Source organism: Motacilla alba, chromosome Z (genome assembly GCF_015832195.1).
Source record: "Motacilla alba alba isolate MOTALB_02 chromosome Z, Motacilla_alba_V1.0_pri, whole genome shotgun sequence".
NCBI lineage: Eukaryota > Metazoa > Chordata > Aves > Passeriformes > Motacillidae > Motacilla > Motacilla alba.
In genome coordinates this window covers 50702140-50727327 of record NC_052046.1, presented here as the reverse complement: position 1 = coordinate 50727327, position 25188 = coordinate 50702140, and the positions used below count along the sequence as shown (strand labels likewise).

The 25188-nt window shown below is 37.0% G+C and overlaps 1 protein-coding gene across 15 annotated transcripts in view; it reads right to left on the bottom strand.

Annotated features, from left to right (window-relative positions):
• Positions 1–241: 241 nt before the first annotated feature.
• The window catches only part of AGTPBP1 (ATP/GTP binding protein 1), a 66922-nt gene continuing 41975 nt past the window's right edge, over positions 242–25188 (bottom strand). For 11 of the 15 annotated variants that reach the window (XM_038124037.1, XM_038124038.1, XM_038124033.1 and 8 more), the window contains 3 exons: positions 23840–24016; positions 18491–18651; positions 242–3732 (listed from right to left, as the gene is read on the bottom strand). In XM_038124037.1, the coding sequence (XP_037979965.1) occupies positions 3558–3732; positions 18491–18651; positions 23840–24016 (513 nt within the window). In that variant the 3' untranslated portion in view covers positions 242–3557. Of the gene's footprint in view, positions 3733–5815; positions 5918–18490; positions 18652–20095; positions 20277–23839; positions 24017–25188 lie in introns of those variants that run through there. The other 4 variants (XR_005255225.1, XR_005255227.1, XR_005255226.1 and 1 more) reach the window with 4 other exon arrangements.

Genomic DNA, 25188 nt, shown 5'->3' with positions numbered 1-25188 from the left:
TCCGGTCTTCGTAAGTTTTACAAACATTGCTGAATCTCAAAAATTTTTAGATAGTTATAATTCAGTCAATTAATATGCAAATGCTACTCTAAGCATGTAGCACACTGAGTTTAATTTCACAGAAAACAAAATATGTTTTTTAAAATGCTATGCACACTGCTGTCATTACAGGTAAAACATTCCTGCAAATGCTAGGATGAGGAATCCTTAAATATCACTAACCAATAATAGGGAAGCAAAAGATTGTAAGTAATCCTTTATTATGCATTTTTATTAGTAAGTATTGGTATTTGGGGCATGCACACTAACACTGCAACAATTATATATATCACAGCATTACAACAGAAATTATCTGAAACCTTGTATTTTTGCACTTTGTGAACAATGTTTACTGCTTCTGCAGTCTTATTTGAGATTCAAACCAAACTCCCTGGTAAGCCAGGCTGATAAAGATATCCACCTTGAAAAATGACCAGGCAAGATTTTGGCACAAATTGCTTTAAGTTATATTACACCAGGGGATGCCACCAGTGAAGACACAGTACCAAAATTTGTGATGCAACTTGAATTATTTCTGGAAAGGGAATAGAGTAATTCATCGTCCAGCAATTACTTAGAAGCAAGACAGTAAATAAAACAGATGTAATTATTTTTTATAGTCTTATTTGTTGTTATATTACGGGAGGAAGGTCCAGAGACATCTTCTTTGCCTATACAGAACCAGTCATGCTTATAGCAAACACCATCATTTAAAACCAAAGCCACATTGAAATGCCAATGCATAGAATAAAGCCAGTCAATTGTCTGGGACAGACCATGCTCGATGACTGATTTGTGACAGTCCAAGATGCTGCCATTCTTTGCTATCATTCTGCCCGTTTCTTCAGGGCAAATGCCACAGTAATAGAATGGAATGTGTGCTTAAGTGTTAGCTGTTCCTTTTTCAGCCAAACACCAGACTTCCCACCAAAACACATAAATGGGGGCACCAGCATGTCTGTCAACACCACTGCAACAATGGCAACAGGTATTGGAGAAGGAGCAGTTCTCACTGCATCAGTTCTTCCCATGAACTGGCATCCCCGTGAGCATGAACAGAGACTACCTTTCAAAAGGCAAGTACTGGAAAATGTTTGACGTAACTACCTTTGCATTTTCAACAATGTGTAAGATAGGGACAAAGTTTCACCTCTCGCATTAGAATTACACTGGCAGAAGCTCAGACCAACAGATGCCAGAGTGACATGTAACACCTAAGTGACATCTAATGCATAACTGCATTACAATCTAATGTATAAACATGTTATCCTGAGACATTATATAGCTGATAACTCTTATTTTGCACAGATTAAAAGCTGTAGGAGTCATGAAAAGAACCAATATACATACGTACTCTGGAGGAAAAGACAATTTTGTACTACTAAGCCACAATTCTTTCTAAATGGATGAAGTATATTTCTAGTCTTGCCAGTAGTATAAAAATAGTTTCCCAAGTTTAATACAAATTCAAATGAAACTTAAGAAGACATGCACAATGCAGTTAACAAACTTGTGGCATCCTGCCTTCTCTGAAATTTAAGTGAAATTGTTCATGAAAAATTTTATTTAGGAATACTACTCCCACTGAAGTAGGAGCCCTTAAGGATGAAAATCTATTTATGCAGATAACTAGTATAAGACTGACAGGGCAATATGACCATTCTGAACTGCTGCCATTGGACAGAAAAGTAATACAAATTCTGTGGCAAGGTAAATTCTTCCATTTGATGGGTTCCCAAATTCCTCTACTTTCAATGCAAAGGGCTCCTCTTCAACAGGGTAATAAATAAATTTTCTTATTTACAGTATGTAGTTCACAGAACACAAGGAAAGATAACTTTCCCTACAGAAAAACTTATACAGGAACAAGACTCTAAATGTTTCCAACTTTTCCATGTTTTCCATCCCCACCTCTCTCCATATGCTTATTAATATAAATTTAAGCCTTTAAACAAAAATACAGTCACATATAACAAGGGATCAAAAACCCCTTCCCCCGTTTCAGAATCAGAATAGTATGGAGAGGCATTACCAAACAATGCTGAATTTGAAAGAACAGATCGTGATGCAAATCTAACTCCTGGCTGAAAAACACTGACACAGTTGATTCTCATAAATGTTATTCTTTTTTAATCCCTCTACTGAAGATGCCCTCCCTTCCTCTCCGAAATGTTTTATTTGGAACAACAAACATAGACGAAATCCTCATCAGTTAAATATGTGATATAAGTTAGAAATGTTATTCTTCATGTTCTTGAAGCCCTTGCACATACAGAAGAAAATAAATGCCACAACTGGGTCACATCAAGTAAAAAGAATTTTTGAGAAGTGTTTTTCATTGCAAAAGATGTCAATTCTGTAAACCACAGACTACACAATTCTCTTCATTTCTCTGTAAGATCTTATTTTAAGCAGAGGCAAGAGGCAATAAGAATTAGAAAGTGATAGGAGAAGATGAAGAAGTGTAAATCCCATACCTGACAGCTTGACTTTAAACATGAAGAATACAAAACCAAAGAATAATTATTCAGCCTGGAACAGACCTCAGGAAGTTACAGTCCAATCTCATTATCAGAGAAGAGTTAGCACTAAGTTGCAATCAGGCAAAAAGGTTTAAACCGAAATGCACTATCCCCCTTAAAGCAGTTCAATTGGGTATATAGTTAATGTGCCTCCGGTAAAGTGAACAGTTTTTAACTACGTGCATATTCAAGAAGAAAAATGGAGCAGCTGTGTAGCTGAATATACATAGAGTGAACATACCTGACCTCTTCCTGTAGACAAGTACACTTAACAAGAAAACTTCTTCAAATTAATTATGGGTGAGTTTAATACAAGAGTCTAGTTCTTCTAAGCACAGGCTGCATTGGTCACTGTGCAAAATTCCTGAACTCTGAACAGACATTAGTAACAATTTTCACTTAATACTGTGGCAAAACCACATAATCATAAGAAGCAAAAAACAAGTGCAAAAATTTGTATGTCATGTTCTCATTTTTAATTTAGTAATTATTGAATTGTTTCAGAGCAGGCACTGCATTGCTTCAAACACAATCAAGTATCATTGAAATAATGTCAAAAAATAACCTCTTCACCTCAGTATACACACGCGCATATACACAGACATACACAAATTAATTTAGAAAATCTGTACATATATATTTTTCAGGAAGCAACTCAAAGAACTGTACCACGAAAAATTATTTTCTGTACTCTGACACACTAAAAATTATAATCCATTTCTCTGAAGATAGAGTTTAAGGACACAAAATGCCATGCACTACTATTTAGTAGAAAATTACTGGTAAATAAATTTATCTATTTAGGGCTTAAAGAATACACAGAACTACTTAAATAAAACAAATGCAAATTTATCTGGAATATTTACTGTCCTTGAGCTATGCAGGCTCCAGTTATTTGTCTTAACTGAAGCTTATCCCCTTTATAGAAAACAGCAAGGAAGTATATGACTAGAAATCCAGGATACTTTATTTTCTGTTACTGGCAGCAAAGCTGGTTCAAGAAAGGAGTATCTTTGTTGAATCTGGGTCTGAAAGTCCATCATCTTGATTAGTTGCCTCATCATCACCTGCATTATCAGCTAATTCAACATCTTCATCATTACTCTCTGCACTGTAATCAACTTCTTCAAGGAAGCGAGGCTCATCTTCATCCAAAACATATGTAGTGGGGCTATAACAAACAAGAAGCTCCATGAATCACGTTATAAGTATTATTTGGATTAATACATTTAGACCATGTGCCCTGTCCCTTTCCTGACATACAGTAATCCAAAAATTACCTCAGGAAAGGGGCAGATTACCTGAAATAGGACTGGCTTTTTAGTTGTATGTAAAACAATTGAGAAACAAACCCATGCTTGCAATGCCTTGAACTAATTAGTTAGTCATATACAACTCATTATCCAAATGTGCCATGACAAAGCTGCTACACTAATGGCCCGTAAGAACTTAATGTAAATACAACAATATCAGAAATTGCTGAAGAAGAATCAAACTACCTAAGAACACAGCCATTGTGGTAGAGTATAAACAAACTTTTATTGAAACAAACACTTTACAGGAAAGCACTGTAACCAATTACTTTATACATATCAGAGATGACAGAACAAGGGATTATGGTTATACCTACAATTAAATTCCCACACGAATCACTTAACTCCCATCAGATTCTCACACATTTGTATCCTGGTAAAACTTAAAATTTGTTAGGCATTGCAGCTCTGAGGCAATGCACTTAGTGAACTGATGCTCTGCCCACAAAATGGTCTATGGCCTTAACTAATGGTATCGAAGAACAGAGGATTAACACCTTTAGTGTTAACTGGAAGAAGGTTAAAATAGAACTTTCTGGTCCTCTCACTTCCCTAGAACAGAGAAAGGGATGATGAGGGAGGCAGAAAAGTGTTTTCCAGACCCAGTTTTACTTGGGACATAAAAAGGTATCTGCTTAAAAGCACTAAGTACTCCTAAATATTTCATAAGTATTTTTACATTCATTTTAAGCCCGAAAAAGGTTTTGTAATAATCAAATCACACATAACTCATACAAAATGGAGAATGTTCTTATTGAGAAACATCATAAAGAACTTGTAGAACTACTTGGATATTAATTTTAATTAATTTTCTCTGAAGATACACAAAACCTAGCTTTGCTGTGGCTTTATAATTAAAAGGACGAATCACTGCTTCTTTCTAAAGACCTTTTAGGAGCTCAGCTGCACCACTTGAAATCTGAAATGCTATCTCTATTCAATATAAATAAATTTCACAATATTCTTCCTCTACCTGTAACCTCAATGACATGCCACACTGTAGCGTTTTGTACTGTTGACAGTTAATTCAAATTCTGAGAGAAAAACTGTTCCCTAGCTTAGGGGGGAAAAATATTTACATTCAAAACTATCTGTATCATGGTTCACTAAACAAGCTTGTAGTCTATTACCTATGCGAAACAGAAAGCTCCACAAAATGAAATACTTTCTATGTTATGTAAGCTGTAATCAGGGCAATAACCCACTGTTGGTTGATTTAAAACAAAATTGTTTCCATTTAGGAGAGACAAAGAGTGAAGAAAATAACTGGGATCTTTGCTAAGTCTCTTTCATTTCACATATGAGGAACCCAACATACAATAAGGATACATATTTTGCATGAAGCACCTGTGGGAGAACCAGCAAAGGAATACAAATTTTTTGTTCTTTCATTGTTTCTGATGATTTCTGCCCTAAGAAGTCATGACTTACCAACAATTCCTTTAAGGAAAGAAGAAGACGGGGAAAAAAAAAGTTTAAACATTTAATTTATTTAAAGAAACAAATGAAAGGGACTTCACCAGATGTATCACATTTGGACAAGTTCACATATGTTTTTCAATTTGTTCTTCTAATCACTTAACACAGGTACTGATTAATTAATTTTTGTATGCAAGGAATCCACACTTCAGTTGAATCCACACAGAATAGACTGTGTAATTCACAGGAAATGGAGCTATTAAATCTGGATGTTGACCCAATATTATGTAATAATCCTGGACACTGACAGAAAACTACAATGAGCTATGTCAAGGAGAAATATTCAACCAGTGACAATGGGATGTTTAAGACATTAGAGTAATCACTTATAAAAATTCATCTTAGTGAGGTATATAGAATAGTAAAGCTCTGAAAAATTCTATCCCCTTTTTTTAGTTAATTATCTGGATACTAAACCAACATAGTTCATCCTGTTAAGAGAAAGCAACCAACAAAGCCTACCTTATGGAAAAAACCCACAGAAGTGGACACACAAGGAAACCACATAGTCCAGCTCTTCAAAGTGTCTTGTCATTTCATATAATATGTCCTGTGTTATATTGTCTTGAAAAACACACAAGTATACTTATTCAATATACTTTTTTTAATAGTTGTATTCATTTATTTTACCTACTCATGTATGTGTAAACATGTAGGCATGCCCCTAACTTCTGAAAATTCAGGTGCTGTGAGCAGTCATAAAAAGCCAATCTGTTTGCTCTAACACATTTTAGACATTTGCTCTGGCACATGTACATCCAGAACTGAGGGATACATTTCACACTTAATAAAGCAAAAATCAACATTATATGTTATTTTCTGTATTCAAGAGAACTACCATTAAAATAGATCAAAGATTAAAACAGATCTTAGATTAGAATTTAGATTTTTTAGATTAGAACTTAGAAAGCTACATAAACTTTTAAAATAAAAACTGTCTCTGAAATCTACTGCATAATAGGCTTTGCTTTCTACTACCATCCAGAGCAACACGCCACGACTTCTTAATTGTGTATTACTCAAACAATACTATAATATTTACAAAGGTATTTTTTCCACTTTCCCCTTTCCAAAGTTTCATTCCTCATAAAACTGTATCCAAACTGTGCCACATACTACTCATATATTTGCTTTCCCATGAGATGTTGTGTTTTGATGTAGCCAATGTTAGCCTTGAATATTTAACATTTCAGTAATCTCTTTTCTAAAGGTTAGCATGAATCTGAGAAGTGTAATTATTATTCCACTATTTTACTGAGGCTGGATCACAAGAAATATAGAAATCAAATACCTGAAAGAATGCCTCACTGTTTAATCAAATTCTTTATTTGCCTCCCTGCACTCCCCACCTTCAGCGTATCTTGTAGCGATATATTTTTGGCTGCTGTCATGCTGATTCTATGGGTTTTAATTTCCTAACTTTTCCCTTGGGCTCTTTCTAATTAACTTGCTCAATAATCCTTCTTCCTCTACTCCTACATCTTTTCTTTTTCCAGCTTTTTCTTTTAAAAGGAAACTATTATTTTGCTCAGGTTAGCAGAGGTTGTTTATCCCACACCTACAGTGCTGTAATGCAAAGGATGCCACGATCTGCATATTTTCTTTGAAGTCAAGGCTGTTGAAAGAGAATACTTTATGAAATTCTGAAGTTCTGCATATCTTACCTAAACAACATTTTATGGATAAAAAGACGAACTCCTAAATGCCTGATTAATACAACTGTTTTAATACTATGGTCTTCAAGTTTATGAAGAACTTTAAGAATCTGTCTTTCATTTAAAAGAGTATTTTCTTCATCACCTGCCACCAAATACACTGAATTTAGGAATTAATACAATAGTTTTCTAAAATGTATTTTAATTATTAATTAAAGCATACTTTAATTATTAAGGTCAGCCAGGCACACACAGCAGTGATAGCAGCAACAGCAGCAGCAGCCACAGCAAGTTCTGGGGGCTGAGCACTAGAATAAGCTGGGCAGGGGTTCCACAGTGAGAGAAACATGAGTAAGAGCTGAGAGACCTGCCAGGAACCATCAGCTCTCATGAGTGAGGCTGACATGGTGTGAGTGTTGCCAGCAGATTTAAATGGCCTCGGAGAGTGAGAGTGACCAGGGTGCGGTGCCGTGGTCAGGATGTGGCACAGCAGTTCTCCAGGAAGGGCATGCAGAAGAGACCACTTAATTCTACTTGGGGAGGAAGAGGAAGCAGTCTTCTTTAACAAAAATGGCATCTACACATCACAGCAGTCAGACTAAAACCAAGAGAGACCACGGCCACCTTGGGTATATGTCTAGACCGAAACAGGCTTGCTGAAAACTAAAAGAACCACCTGGACTCTCAGCTGCAGGAAACTCCATCATCTGAAAGTCGCCCCGGGCCCTGAAGGCAGAGGTAGTTGTCATGGGTGGAAGTGTGCCCAGATTGATAACCTGCCTTTTGTGCAGGTTACCATGTTGTGTGAGAAGCTCGATCAGGGAGCATATGATCAAGCAGCACCCGATCTAGGAATCCAAGCAGGAGACTGAGGTATGGGATTATGCACTGACACAGGCAGAGAGGCAGCTGCTGCTTTAGGACCTTGGTAACAGAAGGTATGTTAGCATCCAGCCCTGAGATAGGCTTGATTGATTTGTAAGGCAAGGGAGACTGGACTCTCATCTCTGCTTGGAGCAAAAGAAAGAGTCCCCCCCTTGCTACCAAATTGCCCCTACATTACAAATATGACAGTATAAAGCTTGGAGGAGAAAACTCCACAATAAGTAGTCAAGAACAAGAAAAGGAGAATGCTACAAAACTGGTACAATCAACTATTCATATGAGTGCCACCAAAAGTGCATGAAGCATGGTAATTACTGGAGAATCCTCACTGAGACACATGGAAGCAGCCATTTACACTCCAGCCACTCTAGCAAGATTTGTTGCCTATCAGGGCCACATTCATCATGACACAAAGAGGTTTCCAAGACTGGTAAAACCAGAGGATTATCAACCACTCCTACTCTTTCATGTAGGGTTGAATAAGGCTGCAACTATGAGACTGTGAAATATCAAAAGGGATTTCATGTCTCTCGGAAAGATGTTGAAGGGATCAGGAACACAGTGTTCTCTCCACACCTGGAGACTAAGAGCAAACCATGCCTTACCCATCTGATGACCTTCTATGATGGGATGACTACAACAGTCAACATGGGAAGATCAGCGTACCTCACCAACCTAGACTTCTGTAAGGTCTCCAGTGTTCCACATGACATGCTTATCTCCAAATCGGACACACATGGATTTGATGAGTGGACTGTTGGATAGGCAAGGACGTGCCTGGATGGATGCAGCCAGAGAGTTTTAGTCAAAGGCTCCATGTCTACATGGAGGCTGGTGACAAGTGGGGCTCCTCAGGGCTCTGTCGTGGGACCAGTGCCCTTTAGGACCTTCATCAATGACACTGACAGTGAAGTCAAGTGTTCCTGCATCAAGTTTGCAGATGACACAAAGGTGAGCAGTGCAGTTGACACAACAGAAGGACAGGATGCCATCCAAACAGACAAGCTTAAGAACTGGGCCCAAGAGAACCTCATGAAGTCCAAAAAGTTCAAGTGCAAGGTTCTGTAACTAAATCAGGGCAGTCCCAGACATAAGCACAGACTGGGAAAAGAAGTCATTGAGAGCAGCCCTGCAAAGCCCTGAGGATGAAAAGCTGGACATGAGCCACTAGTGTGAGCTTGCAGCCCAGATAGCCAACCATGTCCTGAGACGCATCCAAAGCAGCATGGTCAGCAAAGTGAGGGAGGGGATTCTGCCCCTCTGCTCTACTCTGGTGAGATCCCAACTGGAGTGCTGCATCCAGCTCAGAGGTCCCCAGCACAAGAAAGATATGGACCTGAGTTTTGAGGAGGCCACTAAGCTTCAGAGGGCTGAAGCATCTCTCCTACAAAGACAGGCTAAGAGAGCTAGAGTTCTTCAGCCTTAAGAACAGAAGGCTCCAGTGATACCTCACTGTGGTTTTCCAGTACCTAAACAGGACTTACAAGAGGGAGGAAGGAAGATTTTTTACACAATCAGAGAGGGATATGACAAGAAGTAATGTTATTGAACTAAGAGAGAAGAGATTTAGATTAGACACCAGGAAGAAATTATTTACTGTGAGGGTGGTGAGACACTGGAACAGACTGACCAAAGAAGTTGCAGATGCCCCATCCCTGGAATTGTTCAAAGCCAGGTTGGATGGGGAAACCTAATCTAGTGGGCTGCATCCTTGCCCATGCCGGGGGCGTTGGAACTAGGTGATCTTTAATGTCCCTTGCCATCCAAGCCATGCTATGACTCTATTATTTTTTAAATGATAGTACCTTACTATGTGTTTTTCATTTACATTAATGCTCAAAATATATTAAAATTTAATAAACCATATGGTATATTTTTTTCAAAATAACATTTTAATTGTCCCATAAAAGATAAACTTGGGATTTTTCATTATCCACAAGACTCATTTACAGAAAAATTAATCCACGACGTAGATGTAACCATTACCAATTTGAACCACATGGAGATCAGCAGTTTTTTTGACACTCCAGGGGGTGTGTATATTTTACAGCTTCGGAACAAAAAATTAAGAAATATTCCCTGTCAAAGTATGGAGAGTTGCAGCTACCTGGGGAGTTGGGAAAGGAAGGAGAGAGAATTCTGAAGTACTAATGATTTCTTTTAAAACAGCTTTGTCATGGGAGGAAAAAAACCCCTTAGATGAGAAAGACAGTTACAAAGTATCACAGAGGAATTGTTTCACCATACTTTCCCTTCTAATTTCTCTTCAGTGTCTATATTCTCTTCTGGAGATTAGCAATCCTGCTGCAGAAGGCAACATCACACATACAACTACAAGTGCTGTCCAGTTCAGCTGCTCTTAACCTATATAGTTTTTGTAAGTAATAAGGATATTTTCTCAAGGGAATTTCCAAGGCTCAGTGGGATGTATCCAACTCTTTTCCAAGCCATAAGCAGCTGGACATCCAGATCCTCTCCAATTTTTTAGGTATCTTCACATTTCGAGTTACAAAATTTTACTCTGCAGCTTAATCACAAGTAACATCAACTCATTCCATGTGTTCTCACTCTGAAATACATTTTATGAAATTCAAAACTGAATCAAATCAGCTGGGATTCATCAATCATTTACTGTGGGCCATAGTAGTATTTGGATCATACCATCAAGAGTAGAAGAAAACTTAAAGAATGGTATGAAGAACATATAAGCAGTTCATCACACTTACTGGTTTTTTGTTTGGGGTTTTGTTTCTTGATTACTAGTTTCCTTATTTTGCCCTAGAGAAGACAAACTGTACTCTGAATACTACAGTCTACACAGAGTTAAATGCAATCACTTGCACTGAGGCCAGAGCAGAGGCCTGTTGCCTGAGTGTAGCTGTTCATCTAGGGGTCCCTGGGGGCCCCCTAAGCAGTATCTTTGCTGGTAGCAGCAGGCAGGCAAGGAGACTCCACACGGCTTCTGAGGGTGCTGATTAGATGAGGGATTATTGGGGGTCCCACCCCCGGGAGCAGCACGGTTTCTGAGGGGGAAGGGGGGAAGGGGAAGGGAGGGGGAGAGAAGGAGAGCCTAGGGAGAAAAGGGGCCAAGAGAGCGTTCAGTCTCCCTCACACAGCTTAAGAGGGAGATTCAAAGTGGGAGGGGAATAAGACTTGAGCCAAAGGGATCACAGATACCCCATACTGCAGGGGAGGATCACAGCTTGGAATAAACTGCACATTTTCGAGGGGTGGGACAGAGCATACCATTTAACTAAAATGTAACACCACACATGAGTACTGCTATCAGGCCCGCAAGTGGAATTCTGAATCTGATTTTTAATAGCTTTTTCTTCCAACATTCAGAATGGGACAGACTGGACAAAAGCTGCAGTATAAGATGCCTTCTTTTTAACAAAGCTGTACTCCTAAAGTACTGGAAGAAAGGCCAAACAAAGCTTCAACACGGCAGGAGAGTAAGAAGGAAAAAACCTTTAGTCCCAGGTGAAGAAGATTAGGAATATACAAATGTCTGGGCAAAGTTTAAGAGTTATTAAGACGGAGAGAAACAACATAGGGCAAAACCAGTTTCTATCTGACAGCCTAGACAGAAATCTCTTGTAAGACTTTGTACACACTCCCATTGCATATACCCCTCATTCCTTGCCTAACCAGTCTGATGTTTTTTCTCAAGTGTAAGACTAAGTGCAGGAAATGGATTTTTCATCAAGTTTTTCCCTTCCCACAGCTCCTTTTGGCTGTCTGCTTTTTCTACTATTTTCTAGACATGCTGGGTCCCAAAGCTCAGTCTGCTTCTCTGCTATAATTAAATCAAATTAACAAACACAACTACACCATGTTCTAGAACACACCAATGAGCCTCAAAAGAATCATTGAAATGAACTAGAATTTCAAAAAAGTGGGCAAGTTTTTGAGGAGAGGATAAGTCTAGTAAGTTGTAACAGTTATGAATGTGGTCATATGTTTCTGTTTCATTGCATATAGACCCTATCAAACCTGTCAGCACAATAACTACAATTCTCAATACAAGACCAGTATTACATTTAGTCTAATCTTTTCCATTTGGAACTGGGATGAAAAATGAAAACACTGTCAAATGGGTTGGAAATAATTAAAGAAAAACTAAGTGTTTCATTCATCACATAGAAGGTTGAAGTTCACTGACAGAGGGAAATAAATCTACTTATTGCTGTACTTTTCTTGTTTCAGACATGGTTCAAAATGAACTCATGCAAATTCAGCCTATGTGTAATGAAATACTAATATTCTAAAATTATATATATATATATATATATATATATATATATATATATATATATATATATATATATATATATATTCTAAATATATTCAATAATATTCCAAAATATTAACATGTACTTGGTCATTATAATTACAACCTGGAAAACCTGGAACACCAAAAAGAATTTGAGAAACCCTCAAAATCACTTGCAAGAAATAAAATCAGTGCATCTGTGTTTAAACTTGCCTGCTTAGTCCTGAAAGCATTAAAACTGTGCTTTGGTAAAAAGTAATACCAGTAATATCCAAAAAGAAAGGAAATAACCACAATCATAGTAATTGCTCTGCTGTAACCTTACAGGAATGCTACAGCTGTGTAAAAATATTCTGTTTTATACTTCCTATTGATGAACTTTAACCTGCTTTTCCTGTAGGTAGCTTCTCATTTGTCTCTAATGGCAAGTAAAAAGCAGCAAATCATGTGAGTATAAAGAAAGTATAAGCAGTTCTTTTGTTGTAATGGAAAAGTGAGAATTGAAATTTGAGCATATAAAATAAGAAACTGTGTGACTGTATTCTGACCCATGATGGTCTCTGAAGAAGAATAGAAAAAAGCTTTATAAACTTTGCTTGACAGAGGTTCTTTGTATATTTCTACCACTCAACTGAATAATAAATGCACACCTTGGCTGAAAAGACTTATTAAATATGGCCTAAGGTATACAGCAAAACTCTGCTTTTGAGCCTGTGGCAACAAAAGAATGAGATCACCTCTTAACTTCACCTATGCCAGTATTGATCCATTTAGCAAAGAATAAAAGAAGATAGTGTGCAAACTTGAATAATATATGGCACTTTTATTGCTAATATTGGAGGTTCTGTGAACAAAATCGTGGTTTCTTATTTATCATAGAATCATAGAATGGCTTGGGTTGGAATGGACTTTAACAATCATGTAGTTCCAACCCTCTGCCCCCCTGTGGGCAGGGACATCAGATTGCTCAGAAACCGAGGTACAAATACACAACATATTTCAGTCTTCATGCCATATTTTAAATTAGGTCGTTTGAATTCACACATTCAGTTTTTCCATTACAGATTCTCGCATAGTTATACAGTATTGCTAGGTGAACACTGAGAGTAATGTACCTATTTTCTCACTTCATGCTGCATATTTCCTGTTTTATGTTTTAGTGCTCTTAGATTTACATTTAATGACTTTAAGAAATAAAGCCATCAGGACTTAAACAGATGTTAACAGATTCCTCCAATAAACCTCAATATTTCTTATGTAAGTGTTCCATATAGATTAAAAATATTAACTCTTACATGCACAATATCTGATTTTTTTCCCCCACTCTACTAAGTTCTTTAGTGCAGAAGCATTCGGTTATCACCTTTCACCATCTGTAGCTGTGTAACAGCCAAAGGTCATGTCAGGGGAAACCATTTTTAAAACAAATTTTCTAGGTATAAATTCACTTTTAATACACTGAATAAAGTTATTTAATCATCTTCTCCAATTTAAAATTTCATCTTGCAGTACAATTATTTTTGTGATTTTCATGATCTAATCTTTTGGATGGAACTGAACCTGCTGGATTTTTTCAAATTCCAGAGTACTGGTTACTTTCTTCACAGATCAGTATTATAAATATTTGCACATAGAGTCTCAGTAATAGTAAGCTTATTATGAGCCTAATATTACATATTACCTGTGCTCATATGTAGTCAACAACATTATGTTTATGTAGGACTAAGTCTTTTATCAGTGCTTTCTGAAAATCCAGGCTAGAACAGTCCCTGTGCCACTCATTTCCCAGCATTGAAATGTAAACCAAGTCAGAGGCAGTTTTCCCCTGCCCCCAGCATGGTTGTACTTCACATGCAATTAGTTTTCATACATAATAATTTTTTAGCGATAGCTGGATCAATGAAGTGTTTTAGCTGGTAAAGGAAGTTCAAACTATGTGCATCTATTAATATACCAGGATTTTCTGTATTTCATAACATTAAAATAAGCTATGTGTTTCCATTTGTTCCTCTTCTCATCTAGCATTCCTGAAGTTTGCTATCAAAGAGAAAGCAAACATGCCATCTCACCCTTTTTATCCCATTCTGATACTAAAGTGTTTTTGATGTGTCTTTAGCTTCCTAGCAGATACTAACGGGGGTGACTTGTGTATGATATGACTTTCCTCAATTCAATAGATGCTCTCATATGGAAAATCCACCGTAAGTAACATTAACAAACAGAAATCCAGCATGGAACTTTTTTTTCCAAAGAATAGCCACTATCTGTAAACTAGGATGCTAACTTAAACCCAAGACACAATAGAAAATTGAGATCCCATGCCTGAGGCAGCCAGTAATATAAAGTTACATGGGAATATGGGGCTGTTTTTCAATGCCACTCTTATGGACTAATTGGACAACCACATCTTGATTCAAAATGCTGTAACTGAAGTTTAATATTTTGAAGAGACATATTTATGCTGAAGCTTTAGTTCAAATAAAATTGACAGTGATATAACATGAATGGGGAAAATATTATAGTCTTATTAACATATAATTGTAGCTGCAAATGAAAAAAAAAAAAACTATGATAAATAGATGTAACATGTAGGCACAATTTCCAAGTTAAACATGCTGCACATGAGGAACTGAAGAAACACATGTGCTGGCTGAAAGGCTATCATTTAGAGGCCATCCACAATAGCTGTCAAGTGAAACTGCTTAACAGTCAGCCTGTATTTATGGAAGAATTACTATTTAAAAAATTATTAAAGCATATGTCATGGTCTAAGAACAGTATTCTCCAATTCAGTGCTCCCACAAAACCATGTGCCACTTCCCCTCCCTGCCAGCTGGAGGGACAAAAGGCAGAGATCACAAAAGGTTGAGATCAGAACAATTTACTGGAAACAGCAATGTGATAAGAAAGTGAAGAGTAACGGCAACAATATTAATAATAAAAAATATAAGAAAATAAATGATCCACAGAACACCACACTGCTCTGTCTGCCATGTTTTCTCCACCGTGAGGAACCCCTTGTTCCCTGAAGAGAGTCCCTTCCCCCTGTGCCTGATGGTGAGGTGAGGTGGTATAGAATAACATCCCTCCTAGCTACTGCAAAAATTAAACTTGTCCTGGATGGAACCAGGATTGAATATATGACAGAAATGCCAAGGGAACAGGATCTTGGCTGCTTGAGTTCTGAGAGAGACAAATGCAACTAATCTGTAATTTTTAGAACCCTGTATTCTAATTACCTGCACTAGCACTTAAATTTGAAGTGCCCAAAATCACCAGCATTCAGTACCTTTTGAGACAAGGCTTGTAGACTTTTCCCCCTTTCACAAAATGGCTGAGCTTTTCATCCAACATCCCTGCTCTAGCAGGCCACCTAGAGCAGTTTGCTGAGGATCACATCAAGACAGCTTTCAAATATCCCCTGGGATAAGACTCTATATCCTCCACGGGAAGCTTGTTCCACTGTTTGAGCATCCTCACAATGAACATATATATATATATATATATATATATATATATATATATATATATATATATATATATATATATACACACACATATACATATATACATACATATATAGATATATAGATATAGGTATAGATATAGATTATATAGATATAGATTATATAGATATAGATTATATAGATATATATAGATATATCAAAATAAAAATTTGTCCTGGCTCAGTGCCCCCATCAAGACTCTCCCGAAACAGATGCTGCTAGATTGCTCCACCCCCTTCCCCTTCTCCTTCCCCTCTCTAGGAATGGAGTTAAGACATGGAGGAGCAAAGGTAAAAATTACGAGATAAGATAACAACAATTTACTGGAAGCAGCAATGAGAGAAGAAAGGAAGCAACAACAACATTAATAACAAAAGGTAAAACACAATGGAATAATTTACACAGAAAGTGCAACAATACCAGTCTCTTCACACACTACAGTTTTTTTCCCCCTAGCCTGACCAGAAATGAGAGAGTCTCTTACTCCAGCCCCTGACAAGTGATGAGATGGTATCAAATAACAGTAGGGTCTGGCCAGGCCCCTTTCTGTTTATGGTAAAAAATCAACCCTGTTCTGGCCAAACCTAGGGCAGCTTTCTATGTATTAAATGGTTAATACAATTTCCTCTATAGTTTGTGCTCTTAGCCTGTCATACCAGCCTGGCTCTACCTTCTTTACAACCTCCCTTCAGGTATTTGTATACATTGATAATGTAGGCCTTTTGAGCCTCCTCTACTCCAGACTTTCCGTCCTTGCTCTCCCAGCATTACCTCCTCTGAGAGGAACATCAGTCCCTTCAACATCTTAGGAGCTCCTCACTGGACTATCTCTGGTATCTCAGTACTCTTGTACTGAACAACACAGTCCTCCAGGTGTGTAGGCCTTGCCAGTGCTAAGGAGAGGGGAAGGATCACAGGTTGACTACTCATGAACACCCCCTCTTCTAATAGCTGCAAATACTTTCCAGGATTAGTTGTTTGATCACCTTATCAGGGATCATAGTGAGACTGACCAGCCTGTAATTCCCTGGATCCTCCACCTTGTTTTTCCTGAAGACAGGCAGGACATCTGATTTCCTTCGAAAGTGGCTTCACAGTGACACCAGTGAGCTCCCTTAGTACTTGTGGGTGCATCTTATCAAGACCTCTGGACCTAGGTAAGACTTGCTTGCTTAAGTATTCTCCAGTCCATTCCTCTCCCACCATGGGTCTCCCTTGCTCCAATCCTTCCCCAGCATCTGTGTCCTCAGCACACCAAGAGCTGATCTTTCTAGTAAACACTAAGATGAAGAAGGCAGTCAGTACCTCAGCCTTTTACATGTCCTGTGTCACCAGGGCTCCTGTCCCCATCACCTGTGGGCCCATATTTCCCCTAAAATTTCTTTTACTACTTACACAATTACAGAAGTTCTTTGATTACCCCAAACCCACTTTCTGACAGTATCTTTTCCAGGAATCACTAACTCGGCTGTAACCAAGCACGAAACTTGTTCTGACAGTAAAATTTTAGTCATTACAAACATCTGGTGTCCAGCTAGTGAGCAAATGATACTGGGGGCATCCAACCATCACTTGCGCCAGCATATCACCCCTACATTCGTACATTTTTAACCACTTTCCTAAGACATCCTCCTATTGTTACTCCTATTGTTTTTATCACCTTTTAGCTTATGCTTTGCTTTTCATTATTATCTGTAAATGGTAATGAACAAGCTCCAGTTTCTCTCAATACTCAACATTCTAGGAACAATGATGGGTCTGAATGAGGGAAATAAATATTATTTCCCTGTCACAGGGTGTCACAGATGCCCTCCCATACCTCTGGTAGATTTCCATGTTCTACAGACAAATTGCTTATTGATCATATATTCAATGTAAGTCTTACTGTCAAGTACTTCCTTGTTTCAGCTGTCCAAAAACAGTAACAAATTTCATTTTTTTCCCCAAATTTCCACTCCATTGCCTTAGGTAAACTGGAGCTACAGACAACATTAGGAGAAATATTATACCATGTAAATCTTACTCCTTTCCAATGACTTTTTTTTTTTTTTTTTTTAATCTGGAACTCAGCTTTATTAGTCTGTCAACCACATTTTCAGAAAAATATGTTTGTACATTCAAAATCACTTATTTGCTGTCCATCCTTATTTACCATGTACACGTGGATGCTTCAGTGATGAATTACATGAATGGAAAAATGCAATATATGCATACATTTACAAGCCTACCTACAGCTTTAAGAACCAGCAACATCATAACCTGGCTACTGAGCATATAAATTTCTTTTGTGACCCAAACTATTTCATGTATTTTAAATTTTTCAAGGCTTATTATATATCTCCACCAGAGGAGAAATAAGAAAAAGAAATTTAGGAAGAAATACTTACAGTTCTTACTGCTTTACCTCACATACTTTAAGTCTGTTTACACACATTTTTAATACCACAGCAAATTAAAAAAAAAAAAAAAAAAGAGAGAAAAAAAAACCACTTTGAAAAAGACAATATAGACCTAAGACCCACTACTGAATTTTATGGCATGCAATAACTCCCCAATGACATTAAAATTGCTAGTGCTTACCCCAGCAGCAAATGTGACATATAGTCTGTCTGTATTGTTTTCTTTCAGACATTGAAGCAACTGAATTAACACAATAGGTCTCCAACATATTCAAGATTATTGTTACAGTAACATCACAACACATCAGCATTATTTTTGATGAGTGGAAGAACATTTTTGAAAGAATCTTTTCACCACCTGAGAAACAGCAATTTTTTTCCCAAAAGAAAAAGAGAATATAATGAAAGTGTACTACCTTGTCACTTTACAGCTTGACTCAATCAGATCATTTTCAATATCCAAGAGACTAGAAGGCAGGTTGTATTCCAAAGGTGAGGACATTCTTTTTAAACGCAGCAAGCCAACACAGAACTTTGCTCCCATCTCCTCCAGTTCTCTTGTACCTATCTGCAATCCCTAATTTGAAAATAAGATTTAAAAATACAAAATAGGTATAGGCAGATGGACTCACACATACTGGAGAATAGCTCTTTAGGTTAATATTTTCTTACTTTATTTAATACATTCTCTTGCTTTTAAAGACAGAACAAATCAGATTTGCAGAATAAACACTTAGAGTATCAAAGAAGACTCAGGAATATCTACATGATTCCTTCAAGGCTGAACAGACACATTCACTTTTTTGGAGCTTCCTAGTCTACACTTCTAGCACCCCAAAATTAACAAATCTTTTCCCAGTAGTATTGGAAGAGAGACAGAGATAATGTCTAGGTTCATAAGTATAAATTATTTTAAAATAAGAATTTAAAATACAAGATTCCTCAATATAAATTCCATTAAGCAGAATTTTTAGAAGGAGAGAATTAATATCATAGGTGTGATCAAATTCATTGCTATGTTATTACTTACCTAGACACATAGGTAAGACTACCTAAGGCAGCAGTTACTCCATGAGACAGATGTCTCTTCCCCGCCTATAAGTTAGAGGCTACATGTGTTAATTCTAAAAGCATTTCTTCATGTATTTAGTAATTAAAACTAACAAACAAATTCTCAAAAGCTATAGCTTTTTTTCTAACTTGAATTACGTAGCCAGGCATTTTCCTCTGCAAAGACTATTTAGAAGGTAGAACTTACGTAATGGTGTCCAAGTTTACATATCTAATAAATCTTCCCCTCAGGTAATTCTACATTTTTAATTTAGCCAGAAGTGCAGTATATAGGGACATAACCTCTGACTGCAACTACTTTATAAAAAGAGTGTAGACTACAGCCTTAACAGTTACATAATTGGCTAGTACTAACTGTATATACACTAGCAAATTCAATACACTCAATTTCACAACTCCACTCAATTTCCCCCTTTGCAATTTCTGTATCTCTGGAGAATCTAAAAGGACTGTAGCTTGGATTTCTCAACCCTTAAAATACAGATTAGTTAAAAAGAAGCTTTGACAAAACAAACAGGGAAACAGAAGAGCCAGGAACTGGTGGTGAGCTAAGTCATCAAGTAGGAAAGAAGCAAAAAAGAATGAAGCAGGAATTTTTTTACCAAAAGCTAGGGAAAAAACACACAAGCTTTGTATGTGTTGCCACACTGACACTGCATTTTAAAATGCAAGGTTTAAAAGATAGTATGTTGTTCCAGAAATGGTACAGCCCATACAATCTCCGTGTGCTGTTTTGAACATACTTAATAGAAGAAAAGTTTGATTTTCTTCTGAGTTCTTTTTTTGCCTTGGTAGTACTCATAAACAAGGTGCTTTTTAGTAACAAGAAAGAGAAATCTATATTCACGATTCTGAACAGTGCCATCCTCCGGCCAAATGGTACTGAAACCTGTTAGCAGTGAACAAGAGTTGAATAGTTGAGTATTATTCTTAATAGTAGTACTACTTACCTCTTTTATAATGCTTTTGTGCTGTAGGTTTCAAAGCACTTATTAATAAAGGAAGAATTATCCTCACTGTACTGATGGAGAAATGGAGGCAGAGAGGGTTGAAGCGATTTGCACAGTGTCTCACAGCATGTCACTGACCCCGCTGGGAACAGAAATCAGTTCTCCTCACTCAGTGCAGTACCTTATCCACAGAGACCAAATTTTTGGCTTTGTTTTGTATTTATTTGCACATCATTAACTTTCGAAGACCCCAATCATAGCTGGGGCTCCACTACCCTAATCACAGGAAGACACAGTCCCTGCCCCAAAGAGATTAAAATAACATTAAGGTCAAGAGGCAACAAAGTATATAGAAGAGAAAGGAGAAAGGTAACAGTAATCTCACTGTTACACAGGTTACTTATGTGCACAACTTGATGGTTCAGAAACTTTTCCAGTTATCATCTGCATTTGTTGCTGAAGAATTTATTGTTAGTTGGCAGGTTCCGTATAGACCAGGTATGTCTAACAGAGTGCCTCTAAGTTGAAAAAGGACAAGAGTACAGCATGAAGGAAAGTGCAAAGACAATTGTTATTAAGATAAATAGCGTGCGCATGTTCTGTGGCTGCTATTTTTAGCACAGCAGAAAGAGGATGTAACTAAAGAGAAACCTAAATGGAGCAGATTGGAGGTGGATGACTGGGAAACACCTGAAGGATAAATTTTGAACTTACTACACTGAAGGGTCTACACAATTGTGGTAAAAGCCTCATGCCAAATCTTGATTTCCTACTTTCATTTCTTTTAATCATAAGGGAGAATGTAATATCACACAAATGCCAAATACCAAATTTCTTAATTGATTCTTCCATAAGCCAAACCTCTTCATTTCCATGAAACAAGATCCAAAGTCTCATTCAGGAAGTCATCATCACCATCATCAGCTGCCCTTACTAAGGGACCTGAGGTCAAGTTCATTTTCACTGAAGCCTTGATTACACTCCTTTTCTTTATCTTCTAATGATCTTCAACTGTTGTTCTAGTACGTTTAACTCAGGCTAAGTTACTTACATGCTACAGGCATTGCTTTGAAGCTCAAGCCATCTCAGCGTAGCTTCTTTTTTTTTTTAAACAAATTTAATTTCTTTTTTCTCTACATCTTATATAACTATCTTTCTTCTAGATAGTAAAATTTTAGATGGAGGGTTGAAATCTTTACTAAGCATGTCATGAAGGTACCTTCATATCAATAGAGTTTCTCAGTGATGAAATATGCCACTTGAAAGCAAAGATACAAAACAAAGGCACAGCAGACTATGACCTCAAGTGGAGAAGAATATTCCTATAATACATACTTAATAAGGAAAACAGACATATAAGGATTTGTAGAAGTCAATTGGTCAGTAAAATATGTAGATCTTCTGATTTCTTATGCAGCAGAGGTTACTTTCTGAGAACTCAAATTCTAAAGACTGAAAAATCACAGTTACTGAGAATTTTGTTAACCAAATCTTTATTTCCTGAAGTCTTCTCTTTATGTGCATCGTAAGATTGCCAGATAACAAAGTCTTTCCAATGAACTTAGAAGTCAAGCAAATGTATTAATCTTCAATCAGCAAAGACATTGATTTCTGTATCCCGGTGGCATGAATCATTGAAGACATTGTTCTTTTGTCTGGCATCTTAATTATGCTCCATAGTAGATCCTGGAGAATTCTTTATTTGTTTTTCCATATCCTGAATCACAGATGACTGACCTATATTTGTAGCACTTACTGTCAACAGACTACAAAGATTTCATATGATCAGCTCAAAAAAATTTGCTTCCAGAGACAATTCTGTCATCAGAGATTCCTAAAGAGAGGTAAGACTAGCTAACTTCAATTCAACAGCTTCTGGGTTGGAAATAGTCTAGATTCATCATTGTCCAAATAAAATAAATTAGAATAAAAAGAAAAATTATGTTCAGCTTGGCAAAGACTCAGTATTTCTTCCACAAAGAACCAAATTGTTAAGTAATCCTCTTCATGCTTTGAACAAAATTCAGCAATGATGCCAAAACAGAATAAGACTAGCAAAGTGTTTCAGATCTTTATGTTTCCATCCCTCAGATCTGAACTCTCATGTCCTTTAGGATGGGAAGTAGGAGGGAAGGGAATTTCTATAGTTCAACTTCTCTCTGTTTTGAAATAACATATCATGACATATGTAATCTAATTTATACCATGAGTTTATTGACAGACTTACTGGCCCTACTCCCACAAAATATATCTCAAATAAACCAAATAAATTGAAAATAAACCAAACAACACAACAAAAGCCCCCACAAAAACCCTGGGCTTAAGCCTTTTCATCTTTTTCATCTTCTCACTGGAGAAAAGCAGCTCTTTGTTAAGTCCAGTCACCTTGACTTTTTAGATATATTTTCTTAATAAGTCTGAGCATTATCATAGTAAAGAAAGAATTAAGACTCTTCCTATATATTCAGAGGATGACTAAGAGCTCACAAATTGCTTTACTCCATAAAATGAATGGCAGAACAGTAATTTAGTCTCATCAATAAGTTTATATGACAAAAAAGAATGCTCTTCCCTTGAGTAAATTATTCTTCCACAAAATACATTTTTTCTTTCCTTACTGAAGAATAGCTTTGTAGGTTTAGGCATCTTGAAAGTTTGTCAACAAAGCATCTTCAATTCACCTTTCTTAAGTACTTCCTGTAGTAACACTGCTAAAGTCATAAGGGTCCACGTCTATTTTCAAAATTTCAAAATAAGCAAGTTGGATGAGTTATCTTTTTTTAAAGCTCTATAATGAGCTTTAACATCTGAGGAATATTCTGACAACAGCAGGAATTCATGTGTTGTTAATTGACAAAATGTAGTACTTACAGCCCTACTGAAATTCTCAACAAGATATCTGTCTTCCTACTCTATAGGGATATAAGCACAGATGTTGGAGCCTACAATAATATACTAAATATATCTTGTTCAACTCTTTTTTTTTTTGTTTCTGTGCCACCCAGTCTTCTGATCCTCTTTCTGTCAAGCCCCTTATTTGAGGCTTGTGATCATTTTCTTGATTAGCATGCCTAAACTCAACTTTCAAGCAGAGGAAATCCATTCCTTCCATGCATGCTATCCAGTAGTAAGACACCACCAACAGAGTCACCTTTTGTTTTCAGATAGGCAGCTCAGTTAAAACTTTTCAAGGAGAGGAAATGAAAACAAATTGTAAGTCAAGGAGCCACACAACTATGGGAGTTCAGAGCTGGTGTGTAATTTGTAGTGCTGGTAAGCCAGTATGAAAGTGTTTTGATTTGTAAGCCTGTGTCCCCAGCTATATGGGAAAATTCTGTAAGGGACACTGCTAAATATTTGTTGAACAAGCATGATCTGCCATGGTGAAGTCTGAAATTGCCATATGTAACGGAAATTATTATTATAGTATTGGCATATACTACTACCCAATCCTAATAATCTGTTGGGCAGAACAGTTCTGGGTTTTTTTAACTGCATGCATACACAAGTGTTACAAGCAATGATTAATATTAATCTTGTTAAAACAGCCCATAAGCATAACTGCTATGCAACCTACAAAGTTGAAAATTGTATCATTTCATCCTAATGTTAGCCTACGCAGACCTTAAAAGGTTTCAAAAGCTTAAAGCAAGCAAAAATTGAGCAAGCAGGGTTACAAAGAAGATACCAATGCAAAGGGAAGAAATTAAAAAGTAAGAAATATTAACTGATGTATCCTCTTACTTTATACTTGCCCTGGTCACATCCACATAATGTGCTTTCCATTGTGTAGCTCCTTTGTACTCCTATTTCTCTCCAGACAACAACTCGTGCTGTAGATTCCTTGGACTTTTCCACTACAAAGCTGCAGCTGCCCATGCAGAATGCGGGGGCAGTCTGACTCAGGATCTTGGGGAGTGCCTGCAGGACAGCAATTTGAAAAAAAACAGTGATTCTTTTATTTCCCATATGCATGGAGGTGAAAAGGGACCACGTAATCACAAACCATTACCAGAAAATTTGGTGCAGTTTGTATTAAAAAAAAAGAAAGAAACAATTCTCCATCTTGAGTTTTCAAAACTCAGTGTGTTCAAGTAACAATGTCTTCAGGCCTTTTCCTAGTTTTTAAAATCCCCTTTTTCAGGTTCAGTCACTAAAATTCAGTCATGTGAATAAGGATCAGGATACAGGAGAATTGTTCAGCTGATCACCATCCCTCCTAACACCAAGCTCAGTTTGCTCAAATTAAGTGTACCACATACTCCACATAAGTATTTAATTCAACTGCAGACTGTTTCAGAAATCCCATTTACAGACCTAACAAAAGCAGTATTTTATTAACACATAAAATTCATTTGTATTCAGCAAAGCACTAGGTGCATATTTCACTTCAAGCATGTGAATCAAAGTTCAGTTCTGTTTACATGACAGTTTCAGTGAAAAGGTCATGTAAATATACATATTTGACTATTGCTAAATGACTGCTCTTTCCAGTTTTTATTTGTGTCAGTTAAGACAAAACACATGACTGCTTCAAATTTATTATTTCAGTAGTAATACATAATCATGTATTAGTCCATTAATCCATTAGTGCAAGCTTGCCCAAACATTTCAGTCCATCTTTTTGAAAATGAAAGGTTTTTTCCAACAGCCCTTATTGACTGCTGTCTTTTGTGCACTACAGTAGTGCACACTGAAGTGACAAAACCCCACATAAATGTGTTAGAGCAGCAGACATGATTGGCATGTGGCTCAACATCCAGGAAATCACACAAGAACATCAAGAAGCCACAGATTTTTTTTTTTTTTTTTTGAGAGGGAGATTTAAAGAGGAAAAAAAACCAGAAAGCATCTGTACTCAAGGATGCATAACAAGTGTTTTAACATGCATTCACATGCTTTTGAAGTTTAACTCTGAATCTTTTCAAAAAAACACAGAGCCTGCATGCCTAAAGATCACACAGGTTTGCAGTTCCCATGAGGCAGCAATGGAGAAAGACACACAGGAGAAACAGGTAACACTCCAAGAAACACATAATTCTCTAAATTTTTTGCATTTTTGAAAGCTTATACAATGCAGAGGATGTGTTTGT